A 25961-nucleotide genomic window follows, 5' to 3' on the forward strand; every position below is an offset into this window, starting at 1 on the left:
ATATGTTGCTATGTGACAGATATCAAAGGATGAAAAATGCAAAGTCATATTGACGCAAGCTATACTATGAGATGCTGGTGTATTTAAAAGCTTGTATGCCAACCGCAACCTGAAATCAAAGCCCTCTTAGATTTAAATGCTAATACATTTAATTGAATAGTTTTTCCTTTTATAATCAAAATGTTCAGTAGACCAGACTGTCTCTATTAACCTCTGGTCCATCAAAAAACCCTTTTCAAATGTTTCTTTTATTTTATGCAAGGGCTGCCCCCTGAAAGTCGAGGATTTGAATTATCAGTCCTTCTAAACCCTGTTCAAACTCTCAAAATCTGTACGTAAAAAAAGGAACGCATAGTTGAACTGTCGTACTGAACAACCAAATCCGATTCAACTGACATCATTCGGAGTCGGGTACAGTTCTATTTATACTTCTTTTTAGTTTCCTTTCTTTAAATGAATGCAAACACATACCCTGCAAGACTGTGGTTACTACTGATGCCTGAGACATGTTTGGTTTGATGCATGTTGTCCTTCTACACAGCCAGACAGAGCACAATGATATGGCATAATATGTAGACAATACTATCTTTTGTCCTATTTTTAGGGGAGTAATGTAATAAGCCTTTTGGTTCAGTTGACAGTTTTTTACTGGCCTGATATTTGTCTCTTTTGCTGCAACTTGCTCATTTTGAAGTGAGGATAATTATATGCCACCTTGACTTCTCTGTCTCTTTCTAATTACATGGTACTGTTTGGTAAGGTTTTGCAAGACTGAGAGACAAAAAATCAACACCAGCCTGAGGAGATGCTTCATGCTCCACTTAGTAAACAATGTCTTCATCAACTTGTGCTCATTTGCACAGGTATTATTTCTTTGTATTTCAGACATAAAGAGGCTGACAACATTCTTATTTTCAGGTTTACAAACATTCACAGGTAGACCGGAGTGAATGGATTGGACGGATGGACTGTCAAGTCAGAATTCCCAGACTGCGGCTCTCGGCTCAGCATGCGCACGTAAACCAATGTTTGTATTACTTTTGTAACCAACTATGAATATCTGCCTCTTTTCTTCAACCTGAAAGAGGTCTTCATCCTGGGCAGACCAGTATGCCAACCCTGTTTCTTTGTGTGTGTGTACTGCTTGTGTGTCAGTATAGGTGTGTGTGTGTCCAGGATTCCAGAGAACGAGATGGAATCTATTGTTGTCCTCTGCTATTTCTATCAGGGATGCAAGGCTTCTCATAAAGGCTTATGAACCAAAATTTGAAAGATGTGGGTATGTGGACATTTATACGCAGCACATGGACGGAGCTGAGAGCCAGCATACTTTTCATCTTTTGCAATACAAGAAAGTGTCCACTGGCCGTCCTGAAAATTGAATCAGTCCTTGAAAGAGGCAGGTGTAGTTGAATGCCTCTGTGTGGCCTTTTTGTCCAGCTTATGCATTGGAAATGCATAGAGAATGCATCCTATTCTCAATGAATAGTAGAAGTAGATGCGCTGTATGAAAACCACTGTCCCTGACCTCAGACTCCAGGTGCCCAGGAGAAAAAAGATGAATATTTGTGTCTTTATTCAAATGTTTTTTTCCCCTGTCTTGACACCACTGATGAGCTTTATAGTAAAACAAGGCCTGGGTACAAGCTGGGACCCTCTCTGGCACCAGATAGAGTGTGTGGTGCTGACCATCCAACCCACATAACTTGGCAATAGTCCGAGCCCAGACCAGCCCCCTTCCGCTGGCAGGAGGAAGAAGCAGCCTGTGGGGTACTCAGCTGGGTGAGGTCAAATGCATTGTGCACAGAAACGCACACATACACTCACACAAAACTGGGCTCAATCGGCCTCCAGTGCCTTTAACCTGTCTGTCAGCACCAACATAATAGGAAAGACAATGAAAGAGAAATGGAAAAGCGTTCTCAGCCCCCACAGGCCAAGGGCAGATCCAAACCTCTTGGAGTGACAATAGCTTGCAGTGACAAGTGAGAATGATAGGCTATATTAACAGCGTGTACCCATCACAAACGGTCACTAAAATGGAGAAAAATGTCCCAGTAAACAGAAGTAGTTCTTGACCCTGTCCTTCCAGCTTAAAGCTTCAGACCTAACTGAATGTAGATGAGCTGCTGTGTGGAAGAGTCTTTCAGAGAAGCATGTGAGGGGTCAGGCAAGTTCAAAAAGCTGCCGCAATCATGTACACTTTGTGGGTGTTAAAGGAAATAGCATTTAAGTGAATAAGGCCTTGAAAATGCGATTAATCGCCAGTTCTTTCATGTAAATCAGAAAAAGCAGCTGAAATCGTGATGAACATCAGTTTATAAATCAGAATTTCCTCAAAGTTGTTAAAACAAGTTTACAATGTTTAGATCGTACATCAGATTAATTAGCCACAATTTTATGGTATCTTTTAATCTACTGCACAATATGCTTCTATGACTGTGTGTCAGGGCCTTTCATTTCTCAGTACTTTCAACCTTTCATCTAACGCAGACTTTTTGGTGTGCAACAACTTTCGTGGATTGGTTACCTGGTGTGTTGGAATCAGAGCTCTTTTTAAAAGAATTAACGAGGTCCCCCATAACAAAGCCACCACTTTTTAATTCTTGGTAAAAGATGCTCAGGGAATTTGATCATCCCATATATACCTGGATGCTTGCAGCTCCTGTAAAGATGAAAGTAACTGAAATGAGCTTAAGTGTTCAATAGTGTGTGGGATTTCTTGGTTCTTTCACTGCATTTTTTTAAAAAGTAAAAATATTGTTTTTTATTTATTTTTTTGTCAGTTCACTAGGCGATAGAGCTCTACACCTACGCAAATATGTATAGTTAATAAATTTGTTGTCTCCTACCATTTGGTCATTGAAAATTATGTAAGTGGATACTGGCTGCATATCTGCATTTACTGGCCTTAATAAAAGTTCACCTGTGGTATAAGTGTACCATATGGGTAATGGGTGCTGAGGCTTAAAGTCATATATCTCTATTCAAATGCATGTCAGTGGAATAGATTAGCCCTACTTGAAATTAGCAGCGTATGAATGCATAAAGGTGTGCGCAACGTTTGCTGTCTGAATGCACAATTGCCTGCATGTGTGTAGCAGGCTGAGGCAGTACCAGGTGAGGTGGCAGCCAACACACACACACACACACACACACACACACACACACACACACACACAGACACAGACACAGACACACACACACAGAGGCCTTTCTGATGAAAGCTAGGTACCAGAATAACTGTCAAAGCCGCACCAGAGATGTACCCAGTCATCCAATGTCAAATGCCCTGGTCACCCACCTGCACTACTAAACAGTGCAAGAACCCCCACTCCCATACACATGCACAGGGTGGGCCCAACCAGCAGTGTACCATGCTCAAACAAGAACCCAGCCAACCAAACATTCACACTGTTCATAAAAGAGAACAAAACAACTGTTCAGTTCACAGTTGTGGGGCTGTTTCTGCCTGTCACACAGCCTGTTAGACCTTGCTCTGGATCAAATATGACACAGGTGGCACAGCAGTGTGGCAAGTAGCAGATAGAGCTACAAATAGGTAGCTGCTGCTGCTACACATTTAACAAGGTACAGTGCTTGTAGTGTGTATAGTGTATGTTGAGCTCAGAGTGTGTGAAAGGCATTCAGCTGGGACCAGGTGCTACCTGGGTCTGGCTGGTTATAGCAGTCACCACCGCAGTGAGGGGACGAAAGCAGGTGAAAGCTGTGGCTCCTGTATTGTAAACTGCTGCTATGATGATGGAGAACTGCAACACTAACAATTATGGCACAGTCTGACGGCTACAGCAACCCTGAGATAAAATATTTATATACAGAGTCTGAAGCAAGTATCAACATCGTGGGTGATTTTTTTTTTTGGCAGCTGACATGAAGAGTAGCGCCTTACTTTTGGCAGAGCTGGTTGAAGAGGATTTTGGGGTTGACTGGGCCTTTCCCTGGTTCTTTCATGCTCTGGAGGAAGAGAAACATGGCCGCAGTCAGGGGCTCTGGACCAGGCAGCGTAACTGTCAGTGGACTCTGGAATAAAAATAAGACATTTATTTCTTAATTTCAAAAGTCATTAACAAAACAGGATCCAGCTATCACTTAATGCAGGGCTGAACACTAACTTTAAAACTGGTTGCCAGGCTGGCAAACAGGCATCAGCTTTTGGTTGCCAAAACTGAAAATATGGTTGCATTTTTAGTCACATCATATTTTGAGTGATTAAGATACTATGCAATTATGTCAGCTTAATAATGAAAATGTGTCATAAAAGAATGTCTTTAATGACAGGTTAGTTGAACTTTCAAACCTACAGTCAAGCAACTTAATTTGCTCCGTCATTATCTTTAAAACAGATGCCTGTGCATACACAACTAGCATTAACACACGTGCAGCACTGTCTGGTTCCATTTGTGACTGTAACAGCAATATGAAATATCACTAATGCAAAAAATGTTAAGAATTTATTTATTTTGGAGTCCATGTTTTGCTGTTTGTTGTCTTTACCTTTAATGTTTTAAATTGTGATTACCACTAATGGCAACCAAAGGCCGAGAATTGGTTGCCAATGGCAACCTGGCAATCATTACTGTCGAGCCCTGTTAATGTGTCAAAATAATGTATGTAATGACAGTTTTGGACAACTGACAGTTGATTTTGTTTATTTAAATTAAATTAATAAACTATTTTTTAAAAGGGGTCAGAAGTTAAATGAGTACAAATTTAATTCTACTTTAATTTTTCTCAAATGTTTATAAATAAATTAAGACTTAAAGTTGCCAAAAAAAGAAAAGAATTAACTTTACATTGACATTTGTAATTAACTAAAACCATTTATTTTCAGTTGCTTTTTTGAGTCAATTGTCATTGATCGCATGAATGTAACAAATACAACAGAGCACAATGAGTCAGACAGGTACAGCACTAAAATCAGAATTTCAAAGACAAAGTCATTTAAATTTGCTCAGTCTATTGTTTAGTCTGGAGGAGACTACAGCTCCAGGAAAGTAGAAGAGATAAATAGTAAATTGTACCACATTGGTATCGACGGAGGGGCTGATCCTCAGTTTGTAGCCTTTGTCCTTTACTTCCTGGATGAGGTCGATGAGCATGTGTGTCTGAGACAGGTTCTGTGGGGACAACATTATTTTCAGACTGTTTTACTAACAATGCATTTACCATTTTAATCAGTCGATGCATTGAATGGTATTGGGTAAAGGTATCATCAGGTATGGTATAACATGAACAAATGCTAAGCTGCTAAATACTACTGAATCACTGGATCACCGAATTGGTCTGATTTTACTATTCATCAAATGAAAACACCCAACACCAATTTGTGGACAAAAAAAGACAACCAAAAAAAAAAAGTCACAATCCTTCAAAGATATTAAACTGTATTTACACTTAGCTTGTGGCAATCCACTGTGGTCAATTAAAATACCCTTGTGAAATGTTATCTCCATTGTGGAAGGATTTAGGAAACTTGTGGTGAGTTCATTATTCTGAAAGAGGCTTTCAAATCTATCTATGATCTGTGAGTTTGAAATGTAGAGAAGTTCCTTGGTGAGGAGATAGCCTGAAGCAGTCATTGTCCCTTCATGTTAGAGAAACATCTTTTCCTTCCCTTTCAAGAGATATTTGTTTTGTCACATCCTGGCAATGAAGACAGTTGCTATGGAAAACACACAATGGAGCTGGCATTGTGAGCGCAGACACAGCTCGTCCTCTGACAATTATGTGTTTTCACCAAAAAGATTGCAATTTTCAAGGAGACAATACAAACAGACAGGGAGAGGGAGGGAAAAGCATATAAAGCGAGCTCACTCAAATTTCAATCAACAAGGAGGGCCCTGAGGGTGATTAACAAAATGGCGGAAAAAAAACAGCTTCATTGTTGAAGAGGCATGTTGGTTTGCAGTCACCATGACACGACCAGAGAAAGACTGGCAGGGCTCTACAGCTGTGTTGTATGGTGAACATGCTCTGCACCAACTGAGAGCCACTTGTGTATGGGAAGGTGAGCGTGTCCAAGCCGGCACTGCATTTACTGCTGCATTAAATATACTTCAAAATGACCTCAAGGCCAAGCCTGTTTACACTCACAGTCATTGTAAGAATGCATTCTGGTTTACTATAGGCCAGACTCATCAGAGGCAGCACTTGAGAAGTGTTTTCACATTGTGAATGCATACATATTCATATTATCATGTTAGAATGTAAATCCCTGCGTCTAAGGTCACTTGAGACAAAGCTTGCAAGCTCGCAAGGCTATGTGCAGTGAGACATCCAACTTAAAAAAAATAATGAGATCATGCTTCAGATTGATAATGATACCTTTAATCACACCAACACTTTGTTAATTCCTATGGTATTTAATCTTCTACTATAAAATGCATTATAGAAACACATGCACAGAAAATATTTATGTTTGAACCATATACCAACCTGCATAACAGCGTTGAAGAAGCATGTGTTACCGAGGTTATTGATGCCTTTGACAGGGACCAAGGTGCTGTTGATGGCTGGACTCTTGCCTTTGGGTGGGTCAGCATAGTCTGATGGTTCCTCTTGCAGCTTAATGATCTTAGGTGATGCTCCTGCAACATACAAAACAAAACAGGTTAGTGATGCACAGCAGTGCAGACTCAAAAATGTCTACTGGAGAAAAGATTCAAGAGATATACAAGACTGGAAACTACAAATATTAGTCTTTGAAATTGACAAAAAGATTCAGTTTTTAAAATGTGGATTTGGCCTTTACTTCTAGGTTATTTCTGGATAACAAGACTTGGCAGCCAAGCTGAAAGACTGAGCTGAGATGGTGGCTGAGTTGGCAATTTGGCTGAGACTGAGGATAGAAGTCTGCCTCCCTTAAATTGAGATTGCGGCAGGATACAGAAAACATTGGACTTAGCCTTGAAGCGAGACTGGGGCTGGGAGCACAGTGCTAGGATGGCAGCTGGAAGGAAAGCTGGGTCATTTGGGAAAGCAGATGACAGCTGTAGAAGTTTCCGCTGGTTAGTAGGGAAGGGGTGGGGGCTGGGGTTAGAAGAGATGGCTGTCCACAGCCAGCTGTTACTCCTGATCACCAATGAAAACTAACCTTAAACAGAAACTCAGACGCAGATGGTCAGAAGCTGACAGTCACATACAGATAGTCTGCTGGGGACAGTATAGAGTAGGTAGTGTCGCTGTGTGAGCTGAGGACATGGCAGCAGCTCACAAAAAAAGCCAACACCATACTGACTAAATACCAATAAATATGTCACTGACATGTGTTAGTCATTACTGTTTGGCTAACTTGCAAGGAAGCCTGAATATGGAGACTAGAGTAGAAGAGGGTTCAAATCCTAATGCACAAAATTTGTTGAACTAAAATAAATGATGTGTTTTCTACCTGTCCGCAAGATTAAAGTTCCAGTTTTGGGTCAAACATCAACTCTTTGCTGCCACACCCTCACTATTGAACAGATAATTGATATTTCACTTTTTCCAAAATTTTTCATTGTTATCCAAGTGTAATAATGGTCAGAAGAGGCAAAAAGTTACATTGGCTTTGAGCAGTGGTTTTTGTGCAACAAGTTACAAATGCCGTCTTTAGGTTTTTTGCCTATGAGCCTAAGTAGACTCATTTACATGAAGTATCTGCTGACAGAGACTCCTGTTCTAATATTCACATTGTTGTCCAGTGACAGCCTACACATTCACAGAGCAGACTTCAAGTACAATTAAGTCAGAAAAAGCAACAACAGATAATACACAATGTAGAACAAAATATGCAACCTCACTTAGAGTGGAATATACTAAAACACTGCTACAAATTTTAGACATAAAAGTAGAGATGAAACACGTTGCTGACAAATTATAGATCATTTAGTTAAAAAAAAAGTAATATTCATTTAAAGACTATTCTACTTATAAAGTCTTCAATAAATAATAACTAGACTCCCCACTGGTTCCCATGTAAAATTGGTACTTGTAGTTGGGGGAAAAACGGTGATGTGTGAACACACTGACACTATGATCAGAGAGAATGAAAAAATAGAGGTGGTGCTAATGGATTTAAAGTGAGGGAAGTGGGTGAAGCAATGAATGGAAGATAAGTTAGAAGGTGCTAATTGAGGCAGAGATGTGTTCACTCCATGTGATATTAGAGAAGTTTGACGGATCCAGAAAATCAGACTAAGAAATACTTTATTGATCTCTGGAGGGAAGCAGCTGCAACAGGCTGCATGTGCAGTTGGTGCATTGCACTAAGATGAAAAAACAAAAGCCCAACCATTTCGCTTCCTGCAGGATATCATGAGCTCTATGACACAAGACAAACTCAGTATAGTAATACATGGTCCCCCTGATCTCTGTGGCACAACATACAGTAACCTACTGGTATGTGCCGAGATGTCATCGATCAAACATAAAAAAGGGTCCACAGGTTGGCTGCAGCAGTTTCAGTTAAAATCACTACTTGACAAATACTGAAAGAAAGACACATGGATTGCTTAAAATATACCAAATTATCAATATCTGATTAATATTACCTTGGTAGGACTTAGAAAGAACTACCTGTCTTTCATGAAGAATGTAAAATTGCGTAGATATTCTGATGATTGTTTTACGCAATATTCTGAATTATAAATGTTCTTAATCGTTCTGGTACAAGTTCACGATATTTAAACCTATTAAATATTTTCCAATATTGCCAACCATTTGCTGCTCCATCAATTGTTTGGATTGATAATCTTTCCAGACTGGATGGAAATTGCAGAGATTTAATCACTTTAGTACACTGAAAATCGTTTTTTTTTCTTCCCTAGAGTGGTTGGAGATCTCAAACACTGGAGCGTCTGTGAATACACTGCGAGGAGACTGCACAAAAGTTACTGCTCACTCGCAACCGTATAGCCACATGACAAGGTAAAAAAAACCCCTCAAATTCTTCTTTAATATATAACAGAAAGTGGAAGTCAAGGGACGACGTATATTTTCATTAATATCATTGCTGTACAGCTACAATAATTGATGAAATTGTTATCATTCCTGAAAGAATTCAGTGGGTCTGCTGTGTAGTAAATGAAACTATGAGTTCCTTTGTAGTAAGCAGATAATAAGACATATCAGCACAAAATGGCAAGTTCGGGACTGATGGCAGTACCTTAAGGCCTACAGGCTGTAAAGAAATCAATTAAATGCTGGTAAACACAAAAAGAGTTTGGTCCATGAGCACTTCACCCATATAAGCCAGTCAAGAGAGCAGGCTGGCAGCGAGGTCGTTGGCCTGAACCCGTTTATGTCCAAACTAAGGAAATTCAATTGAACCGTAAACCATCATAATCATCATAATAACCTGCACCTTTACGCTCACTGTTCTTCTCCTCAATATACAATGGCCTTGCCCTTGAATATATTCAATTAATAGAACCACTCCTTGCACACTTATTGAAAAAGCTATTCAACCTACAGCAGTGGTAACTCTACTGCTGGCCGCTACCCTGTGAGCTTTTCCTCTTCAAGGCCAAGGACATTAGCTGCAGTGCCCTGGTCACAGTCGCTGGAATGTGAACTGTGGGCTTTTCACTCGTGGCCTGCCAATTTGCATTTTATACTAAATCAAATTCACTCAAAGGAATGGGGATAAAAGGGCAACTTTTCTGTTCAACAGATTTGAGAGGAAAAGCCACAGTTGGGCGTTCATACATACACATAAAGTTCATACTCTCTTTCAGGTCTGCTGCATTATTACATTTTTCTTGCCTGCACCAATTGTGTTGCTGTAAACTTACATTGAACTGAAAAATTTTCAGCACTGATGAGAAATGAAGGGAGACTTTTTGGGCTTGTCTTGTAGTTTTGGGACTAAGACGGGGTGAGGTTCAGCTTGTTGGGAGAACATGCTTTTGTGACGCTCCACCCAGTGGTGCTAAATGCATCTGGCCCTCTGTGCTGGCAACATCTGGAGGCCTATTTCCATCTTCAATATGTAGCCATAAGGGAGCACCCATATGTCAACATGCAAAGCGCACGGAAAACAAGTGGAGATGGGGAAAGACTGCAGCCCTGATTGAGAAAACAAACTGTGTATTTCTGGATTTGGTGTGAGGCTGGGAAGGTGTGAAGAGATGTGTTTACCCAAGTGTGAACAACTGAGCAGAAGAGAAAGTAATTGAGAGAGAGAATGAGTGTGTAAATGAGTGCGTCTTCTTGTGGTGTTTGTGAGAGGATCGACAAAATTAACAGACCTAATGTAACTTGAGTGTAAGAGCTGCGACTGGCACTTCCTCTAAGAGACAGCAGAGGAATGAGGAAACTAACTGGGCGGAATGGGGATGCCGATGGACACACTCTGCATCTGGGACCGTCACCCAAGGTAAACAATGTTCAGGGAGCCATCTGGTTAAGACTAGGGAGAGGGGGGCAGAATGGGGCAGTGGGATGGAGGGGGGCAGTGGGTGGAGGGAAGGGTTGCAACGAGCACAAGCATATGGAAAAGCAGATTTTTCCTCTCCCTGCAGCAGTCAGCGAAGGCAAATGTCAGCATGCGCTGCGTCCACGCTTGACTGTGCTGCACTCGGCACCACCACCTGGCCCTCCTTGCTCAGCCACCGAGTATGGGCAGCAGTGACACTGTGGAGCCTTTCCCCAGGGTAGAGGAAAGCATCACGGTGCTTAGGATTGTCCACATGCACGCATGTACACCAACACCTTCTGCACTCCCTGCTCTTTTTCACACAAGAGATACACAAAGAAACACAGGCCTTGTTTACTTTTACAGGGGACAGCATTAGACTACTTACAAAAGGAAAAAACAAACAAAAAAAAAAAACCAAAAGCTCAACTGAAATCTTTCAAAAGGCATAACCTTCTGTCATTCATTTGTTTGCAATTTTTTTTGACATTCTCACAAGCTGAAGCGAGGCCATCACCAGAGCTCATTTGAGAAAATTCAAACTCATGAAACAATGCCACAAACAAAACATACACTCTTAAGTTGGTTTCACACCAATATTTGCTGCTTTCTTTAATTTGAAAGTGCTGTCTCAGAGACACTTTGTTGTTGCAATAAAGGCCAATACAAAAGCCTGTAAAAATATGTTTTCCATATATATATATATAAAAAAAAAAAACGCTTTTTTGAGTGGCTTTTTTCTTATCTGGTTCACAGTTGGGCAAAGAGATTGTCGAATCGTATGGCCAGTGGGCTTCATGCCTCCGTGTTCACTCACAACTGAAGCAGTGTGGAGGTTCAAGGCCAGCTCCCCTCATGCAAAGCAGGCAGTCAAGAGGAAGGCCAGGCAACACCAAATGTCTTATTAATTCACTAATTTGTTGTGACTGCAGGGCACGAAAAGCCTGTTTCCTTGCCATCTGAGGCCAAGAGAACCCAGTGCCGTGTTACTTACAGACACACACACACACACACACACAAACACACACACACATACACAGCTTTTCCTACGCACTATCTGGCCTACTTTCATGTGCGGTGGTGGGAATAAAGACAGGATCACCCTTGATTACCTCCATGAAAGCACCACCAGGGGACAAGCATCTTGCTGGCTACTGACTCGGCTGAGCTAAACTGACAGTAAACTAAAGACTACTATTTCTAAAATCAACAACCAGGGGCAGAAAACCAGGTGAATGAAGGTGCAGTAATCCTAAAACAATATATTGTCTACTTCAGGCTTTCACAACGGTCTTTTAGAGGAGGACAAGTTAATGGAGATATTTTATCAATCTCCGAAAACTGACAAACTGTACACATAACTGTCTCTTAAATGACTTTCTGTTGGAAGCAAGTTTTAAAATGGAGATGTTGTGTCTCTCCAAAGAGTCAATCAGCCACTGCACAAAAACAGAATGAAAATATAACCTCACATAAACATATGGCTTTGGCTTAAAATCTGAAATTTTCACCACAATTTCAGCCAAAGCAACAATACTCATTTGATTGTTTATTTACTTTGATGCCTAGATGTACTGCTGAGGATAAGATCTTTAAAGTAAGTATGACCAACACTGGCATTACTATAAACTGGTGTGAGTAGCGCTGGGCAATATGGAAAGTAAAACAAATATCATGACATTTTTGACCAGATACCTTGATATCGATATTGCGGCAATATTGTAGGGTTGACTATTGGTACTTTTACAAAATATTTACACAAAGAGATTTTTGATAAATAATCTTCAGTAATGTGGATATAATGACTACAAGGAAAATAACAGAAGAGCTAAAACAGTGTGCTAAGTTTAGAAAATTACATCACTTTACTGTGATTCAGCCTTTAAAACTAGGAAAAGACAACACGTAAGATATTATGATTTTCCAAAAGACAATATTTAGTCTCATATCATGATATCAATATAATATTGATATACTGCCCAGCTCTAGTTGTGACTACAAAGTTTGACGTTTTCCTGGTTTAGTCAAATGAATATAGTTGCAAATGGTGAAATGACAAAAAAAATCAATTGAAACCTTGATATTTATTTTTTTTTCAATGACATGCCAGGTGATGCAACATTTGCTTTGGGGTTCTTGTGTATTAGTGGTGTGTGGAGGTGAACGTGTAGCTGAGAGACAGGGGATAACATACTTGCCAAATTTTTGCAATTTGACTGTGTCCTTCATTGTTGTCAGTAGCAGTCTGTCACTGTGTTTTGGGAATGATGGAAAAGAACAATTCTACAAGTCTGAGAGGAAGCTGAAAACCACAGCAGCTGTGCAGGACCTGATTTTATACAGTTCAGCATTGTGCTCAGTGGAGCGTGGTACAGGTCTGATCTCATTAAAATTATTATTTTTTTTATTAATAAAGGGCTAATACCTTTACAAAACTATTTGGGGGAAAATGTATTAATATTTACATAGAGATCTTTTTAAAGATCCAGTGTGTGTGATTTAGTGGCATTTAGCAGTGAGGTCGCAGTACTGGAACCTCTCCAGTCTTCCAGTCTGAAAGGTCCTGTCTACAGCCAGTGTTAAGTCTGTCCATTCTGGGCTACTGTTGACACAGCATGGTGGACTACGTGGAAAAGGACCGACTCCATATATAAAAATTGCTCATTCTAAAAACACAACCATTCTTATTTTCAGGTGATTATAAACCGATGAAAACATAGCTATGGGTATCATCTATTGTTTTTGCCAATAGATGTTTTTCGCTAAATGGCCTGGCTCTACTACACACACATTTAGCCTTATTGCTTAATATCTTTATGCCACTATTTTTTTTTGGAAAGATGGTTCAGACCCTTTGTTGAGTATAGATATAGCCTTCACCGCAATGAAATTTAATTTATTATGTTTCTAAAACCATGTCTAAATGCACTGAAGACACAGAGAATTAACTTTTAAAACAGAACAGCACACCAGCATCAAGCTAAAGAATTTCACGACAAATTCTTTAAGTTTTGAAATTAAAATAAAAAATTAAAATAGACAGTACGGTAATAAAATGACATAGTAATATAGCCATTGATAACGATGACTGCCATAAAACAAGACAGAACTGACAGATTTCAATGAGAAACAAGCTCTGATGCCTATTCAGAACCAACATTTTAATTTGCGCCACAAAGACTCCCCAGCTGTGTTACAAGCTGGAGTCTAGCTCCCTGAGGTCAATTTGCTTTTTACTGGGACTCTGGTACTTGAGCTGAAGGCCTTGATGGTGAGAGAGCACAGTTAATCGACTTTCTTTCTACCCTGAGCTGTTGTTGTACAAAATTATTATAGATTCTGAAAAAAAAATCCTTGCTGGGGCTCTTTTGTGTTTGGGGTCTATAGGAAAAACAGTACAACAGCAGCTTCTTCTGAAAACATGGCCTTCATACTGAAATGCAATTTCACAAGCTCCTCAACAGCCAACAACCGCCTATTTTGCTGCAACAATGGCTGCCCGCTTCAATACCCAGTTGGCCGACCGGTGTGGAACAATTGGGTGGCAGGAAAGGTGACAGGTAATTTAAAGAGGCAAAGGGGAGAGCTGTAGGTAGCGACTGTCCAGCTCAGTAGATCGTTTCCCACCAGCGTAAACCCCTGGTCGGTACCATGTCCACTAAAGGGAATCTCCACAAATACATAGGCATATAAAACACACACACATTGTTCATCCACAGCCCCCTTTGCATATCTGCTTCAAAGATCTGGTATGTATTAGTTTGTCTTCAAAAACTATATATACTGTGAAGAAACTGCATCACTGAAAAAGACCGAGGTGGAATCGAAATGAAGAGTAATGAGGAAGGAATATGTTTGTTAAAAGTGAAGGAGATGGAGATCGAAATCAAAAACTGGAAATATATATGTATATTTGTAAATCAGCTCTACAGAGTATCTCATTTAAATGCTTTTGTTAATTTGTTGTGAGGTCCTGTTTGTCCCTAAAACTCTGTGTGCCTGGGTGTGGGCCTGTAACACAAACTATAGGCCTTCTCTACAAACACATTTTACTCAAAGAATCTGCAAATTCCTCAGGTATGTAATGTACTTGGCGAATAAAAGTTATTCAGATTTTGTTCCAGGGAGAGTTTGTGCTTTCTGTTGCAAAGAATACAATGTGAGAATTCAAAACTAAAATCATTTGTAGTGGCCAACAAAACTATAATACAGATCTAAATAAAACAGTGTATTTGCATGAGTTCAACATTAATTTCAACATTCTGCGTATGTGTATTTCTGTGTATGTGTGTGTGTGTGTGTTTCCACTGAGAGTTACTGCGCTCCAGCTGTTGGGATCCAGTTGCTCTGACTTGTTGAGGACCCTGGCTCCCACTAGTGCAGCACACAGGCCCAGAGGTGGTGAGACATACAGCGGCTCGACAGAGGAAGCAAGGGGCAGAAACAGATAGCGATGGAAAGACAAAGAACGACAGAGCAGTGGCTGAACCCCACGCAGCTGCTCTTGTTCTTCAGGGAACCCAGCCGGGAAGCATCGCTCAAGCGCCTAATTCCGCTAATGTGTGCAGTCATGAGATGTGCAGGGTGGGGGATTACTGCGGCGTCAATCCTGCGACTCTGAAGCTGTGGCTGAGAGACTGATGGGGGACCAGCCTGACTGGGCCTGGGCGGCTGGCCTCTGGCCACTGGGCTAAGCCGAGGCGGCCAGTGAGACCGAAAGTGGTGATGCCCACCACCCTGATCACCCACAGCCTGTTAAGAGGCCTCTCAGCATGCCAGCACAGAGTAGGAGAGGTACAGGGAGGTTGGAACAGAAGGTGTATGAGTGTGAAAGTATGGAAAGGAGCGAGGGGGGGGGTTATATTAATATGGTTGACTGACTGGGCAAGGAGGGCTCAGGTGGCCTGAGCGAGGTGAGAGGACATAAGACTGAAAGTAGGCAGCCAGGCTGTCAGATATCAGTATGAACATAACACAACTCAAATTCTCTTCAAACTCGATTTTTTTCATGATTTTACAAGAAAAACCATCAAAGTCAAGTAAGATGCTATGTACATATATGACAGTTACACTGCTCTACAGTGACAAAGATACATTTTAATTTCATGACCATAAGAAGGTATGAAAAAGGCTCCGCAAGCCCTCAACAGCGTGGTAAATCAAAGGAGAAGTAGTTGCAGCCATATGAAATATGCAACACTGCAATATTGCCTAATAATGCACATGTTCGCTCTCTCTAAACTGAGGATGACAGGTTCAATCCAGGGGTTCAGATAACCACTGCCACCAGGGGGAGTAGGTGTACTGCAGTCATTTCCTGATAACTAAGTGAATCTCCGACAGTAAGACATCAGAACCTAATATATGTGACCAGGTAAGTCAGTTCATTTGTATTACAGGTCACTTTGTTCAGCCTAAGACAGCCAGTCAGGTATTTGGTGTTATAGTGTTATTGTGCTTTTAGCTTCTGATGCACAGGGCTGCGGATACTAAGACATTAAGCTTGTGAAACCTTGTTTGAGGTTCACAAGTGCAAATACACAGAATTATGTACAATTCTGAAAACATTACAGGTTGTCTGTGTTCAAGGACAATAATTTTCTTCTTTAACAGACAAGGCTGCAAAACTAAAGGAAATCCAACTGAATTGACTTTAGTCGTGCTGAAACTGCAGTGAAGATGTGCGTATGTTACAAAAGCTTTTTTTCTTCAGTCAGGGGACAGACCTCCATGAGGTTGCCGAACACCTCACCTGATGTTGCCTTGACAGAGTGCTTTTGTAAAAAGTCCAGGGTCTGAGCCAAAGCCTTCTTGTTGCAGTGAGTGGAGAGCTCCTCGTTACATTCAAAACACCTGTTACAATGAGACAGGTTCACAGACACACACAGAAAAGCTTTAAGTTACTGTGCAATCTAAAAACCCCTCAAGAAATTTTTGTTGAATTGAACTATTATTTGAGAACAGAATTACTTGGTTGAGGTAGAAAAACCATTTACACACACACAATCAAATATAATAACGGAGTGAAATCAGGGCTCAGCATTAACCATGGCCTGCTGGCTCATGGCCACAAAAAAGTTACAAACATCCCGTGGTCTAGTGTCACAGTTCCATCTTGGTGTCAGTAATGTCTGAAGGAAAACACTTACTGATTTAATTAATGACCTTTAAGACATTTTCATTGTGCTACACTATCATTTGAGCATACTGTCCCTGTGCAGTAATGTGCAATGAAATCACAAATGTGTATGTATACTATACTTTTATATGAAACTTTTTCAGGAGAAATCCATTGTGCTTCTCAGCAAACTGATTATGGAAAAAAAATTTTTTTTATCACACTAAGATCTCTCTGGTGATGTCAGTGTTGGCTGAGAGTCATTTATTACATGATGTACAATAAATTACTGCTGTAATGCAAGTCTTTCTTCATCCTTTCTGGTCGCTCATAGTACCGCTTTTGAAATAGCACGAATGGATGTGCATCCAAAACCAAGCTGCAACTGGTTTGACTGGGTTTTACATGGTGCTGCTGTTAAGCTGTGCTGCTCTGTGTTGTCTATCCGTGTGCCGTCAGAGTTCTGTTTTCACACTGCAATATTAACAATTATTAATGTGTTTTTCATTGGGTGAGAAAATGGATGTGTGTCGTGAAAGTGTGTGTGAAAAACTGTCGACCTGCTTTTAGCTCTATGCATCAATAACGGTTAAGCAAGCTTGGTACTTGGCAAAACCTCGGTAAACTTTGCCTTTTCCTGTTATACTTAGACTTACTATATGCTAGGTTTGCCCAATTTGAAAAGGAAAAATAATGAACATGGTTAAAAGATATGGCTGAGGCAAGACTTGACACATTACAGGAGTGTCACAATCTTCATGGACACATTACGTTGTATTTAGTCACACCACAAGTTCACCAGTGTTTGCAAAACACAAACAAACTAGCTGGTGTATGACATGCATCAAGACGTCAATGCCTTTTGTTTTCTAGGTAAACCCACACACTGGCAGCATCTTTATAAGTGTCACACACTGGCAGTGTGTGCAGTCTTGGCTTTTCATTACAGTTAACAATGAATGCAGTTTGAAGTTTCTCACCAGGCCTTCCATGTGCTCAAGCTGATGGTGATGCAGTGAGACTCTGGGTGGAAAGCTTGGTGGTGCTTGACAGCGTGCTGGATCCCTGACTGGTTACAGCCCTGTAAGATGATTCATTTAAAAATGTTTTGTAATCAAGCAAAACATACATTCACAGTGCAAATGGCCATGATTAAAGATCATGACTCATTTCCACCTTAATTAAGCCAAATTTACATGTGCTACAGCTGAAGTTACAAGGGTAGAAAATAATACTTCATATCTGTGAAGCCTTTTAGCAAAAGGCAATACACTGAAAATGTACATATTTATCCATTTCTCTCTTAAATGGAATTACAAAGGTATTTGTTCTCCAATGAGAACAATAATGGTGTGTCAATTATTCATTTAAATTGTCAGCGTTTTACAGTAACCATTATTTATGTGTTGTTGGAAAAAAGTACATCAAGATCTATCTGTCATGATTTCAATGTAGACAATTTAGGTTTAATTATTCAAATCAAAGAAATAGAAGACAACATAATCTTAGGTGCTATATAGTGGGAACTGGAGTTGCTTGAGCTTCTTGAAAATGCTTCACCTCTCATCCAAGAGGCTTCTTCAGTTCTAACTGACTGTTGTGGAGACGCAGGCTCTGAACTCTGTGTGGGTGTGCTTGCGGCTCTGCACCAGTCAAAACTGAAAAGGCTTCTTGGATGAGAGGTGAAATGTCTTCAAGAAACTCAAGCAAGGCCAGTTGCCTACGATATAGCAGTAAAGATAACCATGACCTTCAGCAACATAAAGGACAACATGTGTGCTTGCCCCTTTGTGAATTTTTCGTGCAATAATTCACTAATCAACAATTCATTGTAATGGAGTGCTGGTTATTTACATTGAATGTTTTCATTACTGATTGAACTGTACTTAATCATTTTACATAAACATAAAAGTAGATAAATGACCAAGTAAATACACAAAAAAATAATCCAAATGAACATGACATTGATGACACTGTCACTCTAGGTTATTAATAATCATGTCTCTTTGTGTACAGGAATTTTCCATGTTCAAAAAGAATACTCTAGATGTATTAGTAATATCCAGTTATTGCTCAGTTCTAGTGTGTGCTATGTGTTTCGTTTGCACTGTTTAACACTGAAGAAACAACTAAACAATTCTTACTTGGAAGCCACACTTTAAGCACACCAGGATGTCATACGATGCTGCTGGCTCTCCATCAATCATGGTCCTCTCTTTCAGGCAATCAGAGCACACCAACCACACGCTGGAGAGCACTGATTTCTTCACTGAGCTCAAGTCCACTGCTTTACTCACATGCTGGCAAGTCAACCCTAAATAAAAAACAAAACATGCTTTGATGAGAAATTTACCTTCGGATCCCTTTTCAGGACTTATTTTGAGCCACTATGTTTTGAAAGAGAGATAGTGTGCACATCAACAGATGTAAATTACATAAGGTGGGACATCCCCACAAAAAAGATATCCATTGTAAGATAAATTCCCCATTAAGGATATTCCACTTGCGTGATGTGGATTCATTAGTATGCAGCATAGTGCCCTGATCTAGTGGGTCAAATTTTATCTATAATATTATTTACAAAATATATAAAAAATTACAAAATCTGTATCCGTATAGTTAAAAACAATTCTGTATTTCCAATACAAATCATATTGTGTTATTTTTATTATTATTAATAAGAGGTCACTCAATTAGTAAAGACTTAATCTCATTCACTATAGACTGGACTCTGCTAAAACAAAACTTACAACCCGAACTTTAACAGTCTGGTGCCCTGCACTGCTCCAGTGACTTACCACTGACTTCATCTGATGACTCCTCATCTCGAGGTTTCCTCGGTTTATTAGTCCGCTTAGTCATATCTGCGGCTTTTAAAGAGAAGGGGTCCTTTAGCCGCATCTGGAGCTGTGGATGAGCAGATGGAGGACAAACATTGGAATTACTATATAAAATGAAACTACTTCAACATAACATAAGCTTACACCAGTCTATAACTCTCATGATTATTTTACATATTGTAGCACACAGTGCTTTGAAAACCAGGTACAAAGCAATCCGTAAGTATCTATGCAGTAACATATATCATTCCCTTTGTACTCTTGTGCAGTGTATCTAAAATGAATGAGTCACTATGAATCATCTTTAAACATTATTTTGAGCACATTTACACTCACACTAGATGAACTAAGGACTGTAGCTCTTTTTCTACATAGTCCTCGCTTTTAAGACACCCAAATTTGCTGGTCAAATTACCTTAAATTTAAATACAGTATTCTTCTTTTCAAATCTACTTGCAAATCCTATGCAACCAATGGCTGTCTTAGGCTTACATCCAGGGTTGGAAATTGAAGTTTTTGTCGACCTGCCAGTGTGGCGGGTGGATTTCAAAATCTACCTGCCAATCAATTGATTACCAAAGTTTTTTTGGCTGGTAAGTGAAACAAATCTATCATATTTTACCAGCATTTGACAGGTGCTAATTTCCAAACCAGTCGGCATCCTACAGACATCAGCAGAATCTTGGTATTTTCCCTGATTATATTTGTCCTGTACTGCTGCCAGGATCATTTTCTTGCTTGTGCTTGGGGGCTTTACACCCTCAGTGTAGTTTGGACCTTATATTCCGTGGTAGCTCATAGGTTTAAGATCACTATCCAGCTCCACTGAGGGGTTACAATTGAAATCGTTTCTCCACTGTTCAACCCATTTACATGGGACCCCACTTAAGCATCCTAAAGCTTAAAGTCACTTAATCCCAGGCACATAACCATGCATAACCCACTCAGGAGTGATGAGCCTAAACAACAGAAAGTGTGTAACTGTCATATACTTGCGGACTGCATAATATTTCACTGACAATAGATACAGCCAAACAAATAAAAGATGATACTATAATAAGAGTAACGTTAACTACTCAGGAATGTGCAATAACACGGTTGAGAAGCCTCGACTAGCAAAGACCGTCCAATTTAGGTGAGAATAAGAGGCCTACATGTCGTTTATCAGAGAACCTCAAACAATGAATGGATAACGTTTGCACTATTAGAATTGGCGAATAGCCGTATGAACTCACCTCTTTATTTTAGCTCCTATGTTGACTGTGTTAGCTATCCTGAAGCCAACAGTGAGATGTCAACTCTTCCTGGCTAGCAAACAAGCTAGCTACATCAGACTGTCAGAATAAATAAAACATTAACAGGTGTGTTTTATCCAACAACACACTGCTCTGTTACGGCATTGCGAAGCAAAGTACAACGCACCGACAACAACAGTCCAATTGTCTCTATAATTCTTCGTCTTTGCCTTAGACTTTGTAATTTTTTTCAAGCTTTCGGTAGCATCAGCTAGCAACCCTAGTCAACATGTGACGCACTACGGCAGCTCGGTTTGGCCTTATGCTGCATTCAAGCACAATGGGAAATCTCAAAACTCCACAGGTTCTGAGGCATTCAGGAGTTTTTCTAACGCTTCATGGTATCAAGTTACAGAGATCGGATTATTGTCTTGTTTTATTTACAGAAATGAAAAACTTGAAATGGTTGTGAAAATATCGAGGTGTCGTACTATGTGATTTTTTAAAAAGTATTTCTGTTTCGTGGATGCTGAAATTCAAATTAAATATTTCATTTTCAGCAGTAATTTTGATGGTGCGGTTTATGATACCTTTGTTCTACAAACAGATGTGTCGAGATCATACCAGCTGATGTTATCAATACATCTTTAGTGGTCAGGAAAGCTGATGTAGCACGATGCCTTTGAATGCGACATGGAACCATAGGGCATAGCTGGTCAGATGAGGACAGACGTTTGACTGTCAATTTTCCGTTTTTCGCAAGACTATAAATGCAATATATTTACATACATACATGCATTATGTCCGTCATATTCATTAGTATTTTCGGGTTTTGGCTACTTATGGCACATAGCGCGTATTTGTGTTCACAATAGGTTGACCTTTGAAAGATCAGGTGAATGACTTACGTTTGCTCTTTATGAGATGGGAAAGGAGAGAGTATTTTTGTCCCTTTGGTGATCCGTATTTCTGCGCACGCGCAAATCATTGTTTGGTAAGCGCGAGCACTGGCGTTTAGATTTCCAATAGTTTCAGCACGTATTAGTGTTGCGTCATTTGTAATTTGGGGTTTGTGTTGAGGAAGTGTTAGCGTAGAGAGTATAATAGGGTGTCATATATGGCTCTCAGACGGTGTTGGGGGTTTGCAAGAGCTCTTCCGCGGCTGTTATGGAACAATACCGTCCTGTCTAGAGTTTCCGTCCAGGGAGGACGAAGCTCTGTGTCCAGCCTTGTCAACACCCACCACGCTTGTAAAAGTGAGCTTTCTGTCCGTGTGAATGTCAGCTGGTTGACTCACTATCATGTTTTGAAAAACTGTTCATATGTGTGGCATATTGTGTGTTTTGCTTTCAGCTTCAGGGCCGCTGCTCCGCAGGTTCAGTTCAGCGCCACCGAGCACAGATGTGAGCTATGACCAGATGAAGCAGCTCCTGGCTGGTCGGAAAGCAATAGTCATAGATGTCAGAGAGCCCTGGGAGCTCAGGGAGTACGGCGTCATTCCCGGGTCAATTAACGTCCCCTGTAAGTGTTGTTCTTCCTATAATACACTGAATCTTAGTGTTAAGTTAGCAGAGATGTCACGTCATAGCTACTTGTAAGATCACAAGACTACTAATGTAGTACCTTTGTAACTAGTTAAGGTTGTCTGCGGGTCATGGACAAATCTGGGAAAGTCCTAAACCATGTGGCTGTCACTCAAAGCATGCTGTATACATGATCAGATAACCCTAAGGGGTCTGTTGTAGTTGCTTGGTTTACTGTGTCTCTGTTTATAATCGCAGGCCTTTTTTTATTGTGGCACACTTATTTGCTTCAAATTTGCATTTGAAAATTTGTTTAAAGATTACAGTCCCAGCAAACTTTAATAGATTTCAACATGGATGACACCAGCAGACATCTTAAAACTAAACTGATGTAGGAGGACACTCCTCCTAACTGTCCTTGTGGTTAAACATTCCTTAGATAGTCCTGTGTATCTAGGTGAAGTCCTTTGACACTGCTTACAACCGGTTTTGTTTTACCTAACAGCACATCTTTAAAGTACTGCTGGTCATACTTGACCTGTCTGTGCTTCTTTGACTTTGCAGTGGGACAGGTGAACACCGCCCTCCAGCTGGCACCGGAAGAGTTCAATGAAAAGTACGGTGGTAAAATGCCCCAACACACAGATAATGTTGTGTTCACCTGCCTGGCAGGGATCAGGAGCAAGACGGCACTAGACACAGCCACCTCGCTGGGATACAAAGAGTGAGATGTGTTTCCTATCTGTCAAAATCATTGCTTCTCACCTCATCATTAATGCACACAGATTACTGAGCTATTGTAGTGCATGTAAAGTAAATGTTAGATATTTCTAACACTTCTCAATAAGTCTGGGAAAAGGCTAGAGTACAAGTACATTTTTTTATGGCTTAATGTTATATCTGACTGTTATATTTCATTATGAGACAGCATTAAGTTTAACCAACCTGAGGTCATTGACCTGTTGTTGCGTAATGCTAGAGAGTCTAATAGTGAAACCATTAAATACTGCACATGTTTTTACTAGTAAAGTCATACACAGTGGCAGTTTAATTTTTGACACACCTCTGTTTATGCAACATTGCATTCACTTCCCTCCTTTATTGCTCCATTTCAGCGTTCAGCATTACCCAGGTGGATGGCAAGACTGGCTGAAAAATGAACAACAGAACTGATCTAGGGATGATGAAACAGAAGACAATATTAAAAGCTCTTAGCTGAGATCAGACTGGCAACTGAGATTGTGTAACAGGGAGTCTTGTAAAGGGTTTTAAAACAGTTCATTTTTTCTTTTGTTTTAAGAGCCAGTAATTGAAGTTGTTTTCCTCATCTGTGAATCCCAAAGACTGAAACCAGAAGGCTCTGCACACATCAACAATCACATCTGCTGCTAAAAAACTTAATAACTACTGTAGTCTTACTTGAAGTTAAAGTTATTTCACCATAGAACTATTTATAAACCCTTTACAACTTCTACAGAGACAAATATGTAACCAGTGACTATTCTAAACCGTACCACAAATAATAATAGAGTTCTAATAGAGCTCAAGTATTTGTTTCCATCCAGACTATCTATGCAAATGACTACTTAACTGTGTATGATTGTGTGTTAAGATGAAGTCGGCTGTTGCATAATATGGACAGTTCAACAATTCAAGTAAATGTGTTGTAAATATTGAATAGTTTGTTGCTCATGGATGCAAATGAAGTTGTTGCCAATTTCATTCAATAAAAACAATTTATTAATATTGATATTTTGATTGTGTTTTGGAATTTTTATTTATTTATTTAGAATAAATTTTGGAGCATGTCTATCAGGTCTAATAAAAACAGCATAAGAAGACATGGATTTGAATTATCTGTGATACAGATAGTCATAGAGTGGCTTACTGAGGTGACAGCCTCTGGGACTAAGATGATCTACGGTATTGAAGGACTATGTCTAATATCCACTGAATTTGCCACCCACCCTCCAGGGAACATTAACAGGTCCCTTCGTCATCCATGATAATGAATGTGTTTGTTTTCAACTGAGAAGAATGCCTCTATTAACAGTATGTCGACCACGGCCATGGACTTTGTTCCCTGTTAACTTTCCCTTTTACAGCTCCAGCTGAAAGTCCAAACAGAACACAATAATGATTTTACCGTGACTAGTTAAGATTTCAAAATTATCTAAGTGCCCCAGAAAAGTAAGAAGCTGCTTGTTGAATCATTGTCACTAAATAGGAAGCTGACCTTTAAGTGACTTTCCAGATGCATGAGTAAATAATCTGGCTCAGAAGTGTTAATGCTATTTCTGCTATATGAAACAGTATTCTCCAAGCAGGCATGGTGCACCCCAGATTTATATTTAACTGATAAAGCAGGTCCGCGAGTCTAAAGCATGTAACTAAAGTATACTACCATATCATTTGGCCTGTTTGGACAGTTAACCCTCAGATCAAAAATACATATTTTTCCTTTTACCTTCAGAGCTATTATCAATCTAGACTGTTTTGGTGTGAGTCATCAAGTGTTGGAGATACCAGCCATAGAGATGTCTGCCTTCTCTACGATATAGTGGAACTAGATGGCACTCGGCTTTTGGAGGTCAAAGTGCCAAAAAAAAAAAAAACGCATCTGAAAAACTCAGCAGCAATGTCTCTTTCCAGAAATCATGACCCAGAGACTCAAGATAATCCACAGACCCTGATGTGAGCAGTTTCATGTAGGAACTATTTTCTTTCTACCAATTTACACCCGCCAACAGTATCACTGCGCAGATGCTAGCTCAGCTAGCACCACTTAGCTAGCTAACGTAACAACTCAGCCGAAGAGAACACCATTAATGTTTACTTTTGTCCATGTGTAGATGCACATTTCCTTCTGCGCAGTGATACGATAGGCGGATCTAGTTAGAATTCAATTTTTTATTCTCTTCTCAACAAAAGGCAAGCTGCTCAAGAACTGACTGATGCCATGACTAAAGTACATCACTGGCTCAACAGTTCACATTTGCACCTCAACATCTCTAAAACTGTTGGTATGTACTTCTCAAAAAAGGTGAGTATTGACAGTGACCCTAATATTTTTGTACAAGGTAAAAAGATCGACTTAGTACAAGAATCTAAATATTTAGGAACCATTCTTGATTCACAACTTTGTTTTAAACAACAGGTGAAAAAGACTGTGAACAGAATGAAATTTAACCTGTCTAACTTTAGATTTATTTCAATTTTATGCAGTAGTGCTTACATAATAGACTTATGTATGCTAATGTGCAGTATTTAGACACACACCTGCAATCGTGTGCTATGGGCATTGTGCAATTCAATTAGCACTTTACTATTTAGTGCAATTCATTCTAGCACTTTACTATTTGATGCAATTTTGAGCAATGTGCAAGATAACAAGTACTTAAACAGACAGACACTTTAGCACTTGGCACTCTTGCACTCGACACTTTAGCGCTCGTCACTTTAACTAGCACTCAGGCACTTTATAAATTGATATCTAAAAATTCCTATGGTCTCACAACTCTTGGTCTACTATGTCTCTGCGTATGTTGTTTTGCTTGTCTTACTCTTACTTACTAAGTAATTGTTTATTAATACATATTGTCCCATTTTTAAAAAATAAATAGGCTAAATAAAATAAAATTCAGCGAAAAAAAAGCTAAGGGAAACATAAGATTGAGAAGGTATGGACATGCTTCCTTCCAAAGTTATTTATTGTATTTTCCTAATTTTCCTAATTTAAAATCAGAATTACATTTTTTCCTCTTACCTGTAGTGCTATTCATTAACCTTTATTGTTTTGGTGTGGGTTGCTGTGTGTTGGCGATATTGGCG

The 25961-nt window shown here is 39.8% G+C and overlaps 2 protein-coding genes across 3 annotated transcripts in view; one reads left to right on the forward strand and one right to left on the reverse strand.

Annotated features, from left to right (window-relative positions):
- The window catches only part of usp45 (ubiquitin specific peptidase 45), a 40022-nt gene extending 19113 nt beyond the window's left edge, over positions 1-20909 (reverse strand). The window contains exons 1-8 of one of the 2 annotated variants that reach the window (XM_050046546.1): positions 20608-20909; positions 19331-19439; positions 18677-18846; positions 17513-17613; positions 16167-16267; positions 6457-6608; positions 5046-5138; positions 3911-4041 (exon numbers count right to left, since the gene is read on the reverse strand). In XM_050046546.1, the coding sequence (XP_049902503.1) occupies positions 3911-4041; positions 5046-5138; positions 6457-6608; positions 16167-16267; positions 17513-17613; positions 18677-18846; positions 19331-19433 (851 nt within the window). In that variant the 5' untranslated portion in view covers positions 19434-19439; positions 20608-20909. Of the gene's footprint in view, positions 1-3910; positions 4042-5042; positions 5139-6456; positions 6609-16166; positions 16268-17512; positions 17614-18676; positions 18847-19330; positions 19442-20607 lie in introns of both variants that reach the window. The other variant, XM_050046545.1, reaches the window with a different exon arrangement.
- Positions 20910-21392: 483 nt separating this feature from the next.
- tstd3 (thiosulfate sulfurtransferase like domain containing 3) lies at positions 21393-23882 on the forward strand. The gene is made up of 4 exons (XM_050047632.1): positions 21393-21863; positions 21961-22128; positions 22695-22854; positions 23246-23882. The coding sequence occupies exons 1-4, from the start codon at positions 21725-21727 to the stop codon at positions 23301-23303; spliced, it is 525 nt and encodes a 174-aa protein (XP_049903589.1). The 5' UTR covers positions 21393-21724; the 3' UTR covers positions 23304-23882.
- Positions 23883-25961: the final 2079 nt, after the last annotated feature.

This window comes from Epinephelus moara, chromosome 6, assembly GCF_006386435.1.
Source record: "Epinephelus moara isolate mb chromosome 6, YSFRI_EMoa_1.0, whole genome shotgun sequence".
NCBI classification, from domain to species: Eukaryota; Metazoa; Chordata; class Actinopteri; order Perciformes; family Serranidae; genus Epinephelus; species Epinephelus moara.

Bases quoted from the DNA above. Each gene is read 5' to 3' on its own strand.
- tstd3 (XM_050047632.1), top strand. From the start codon at position 21,725: ATGGCTCTCAGACGGTGTTGGGGGTTTGCAAGAGCTCTTCCGCGGCTG. The intron at 22,129-22,694 runs GTAAGTGTTGTT...TTGACTTTGCAG, and splicing joins CGGGTCAATTAACGTCCCCT to TGGGACAGGTGAACACCGCC. The intron at 22,855-23,245 runs GTGAGATGTGTT...GCTCCATTTCAG, and splicing joins ACCTCGCTGGGATACAAAGA to CGTTCAGCATTACCCAGGTG.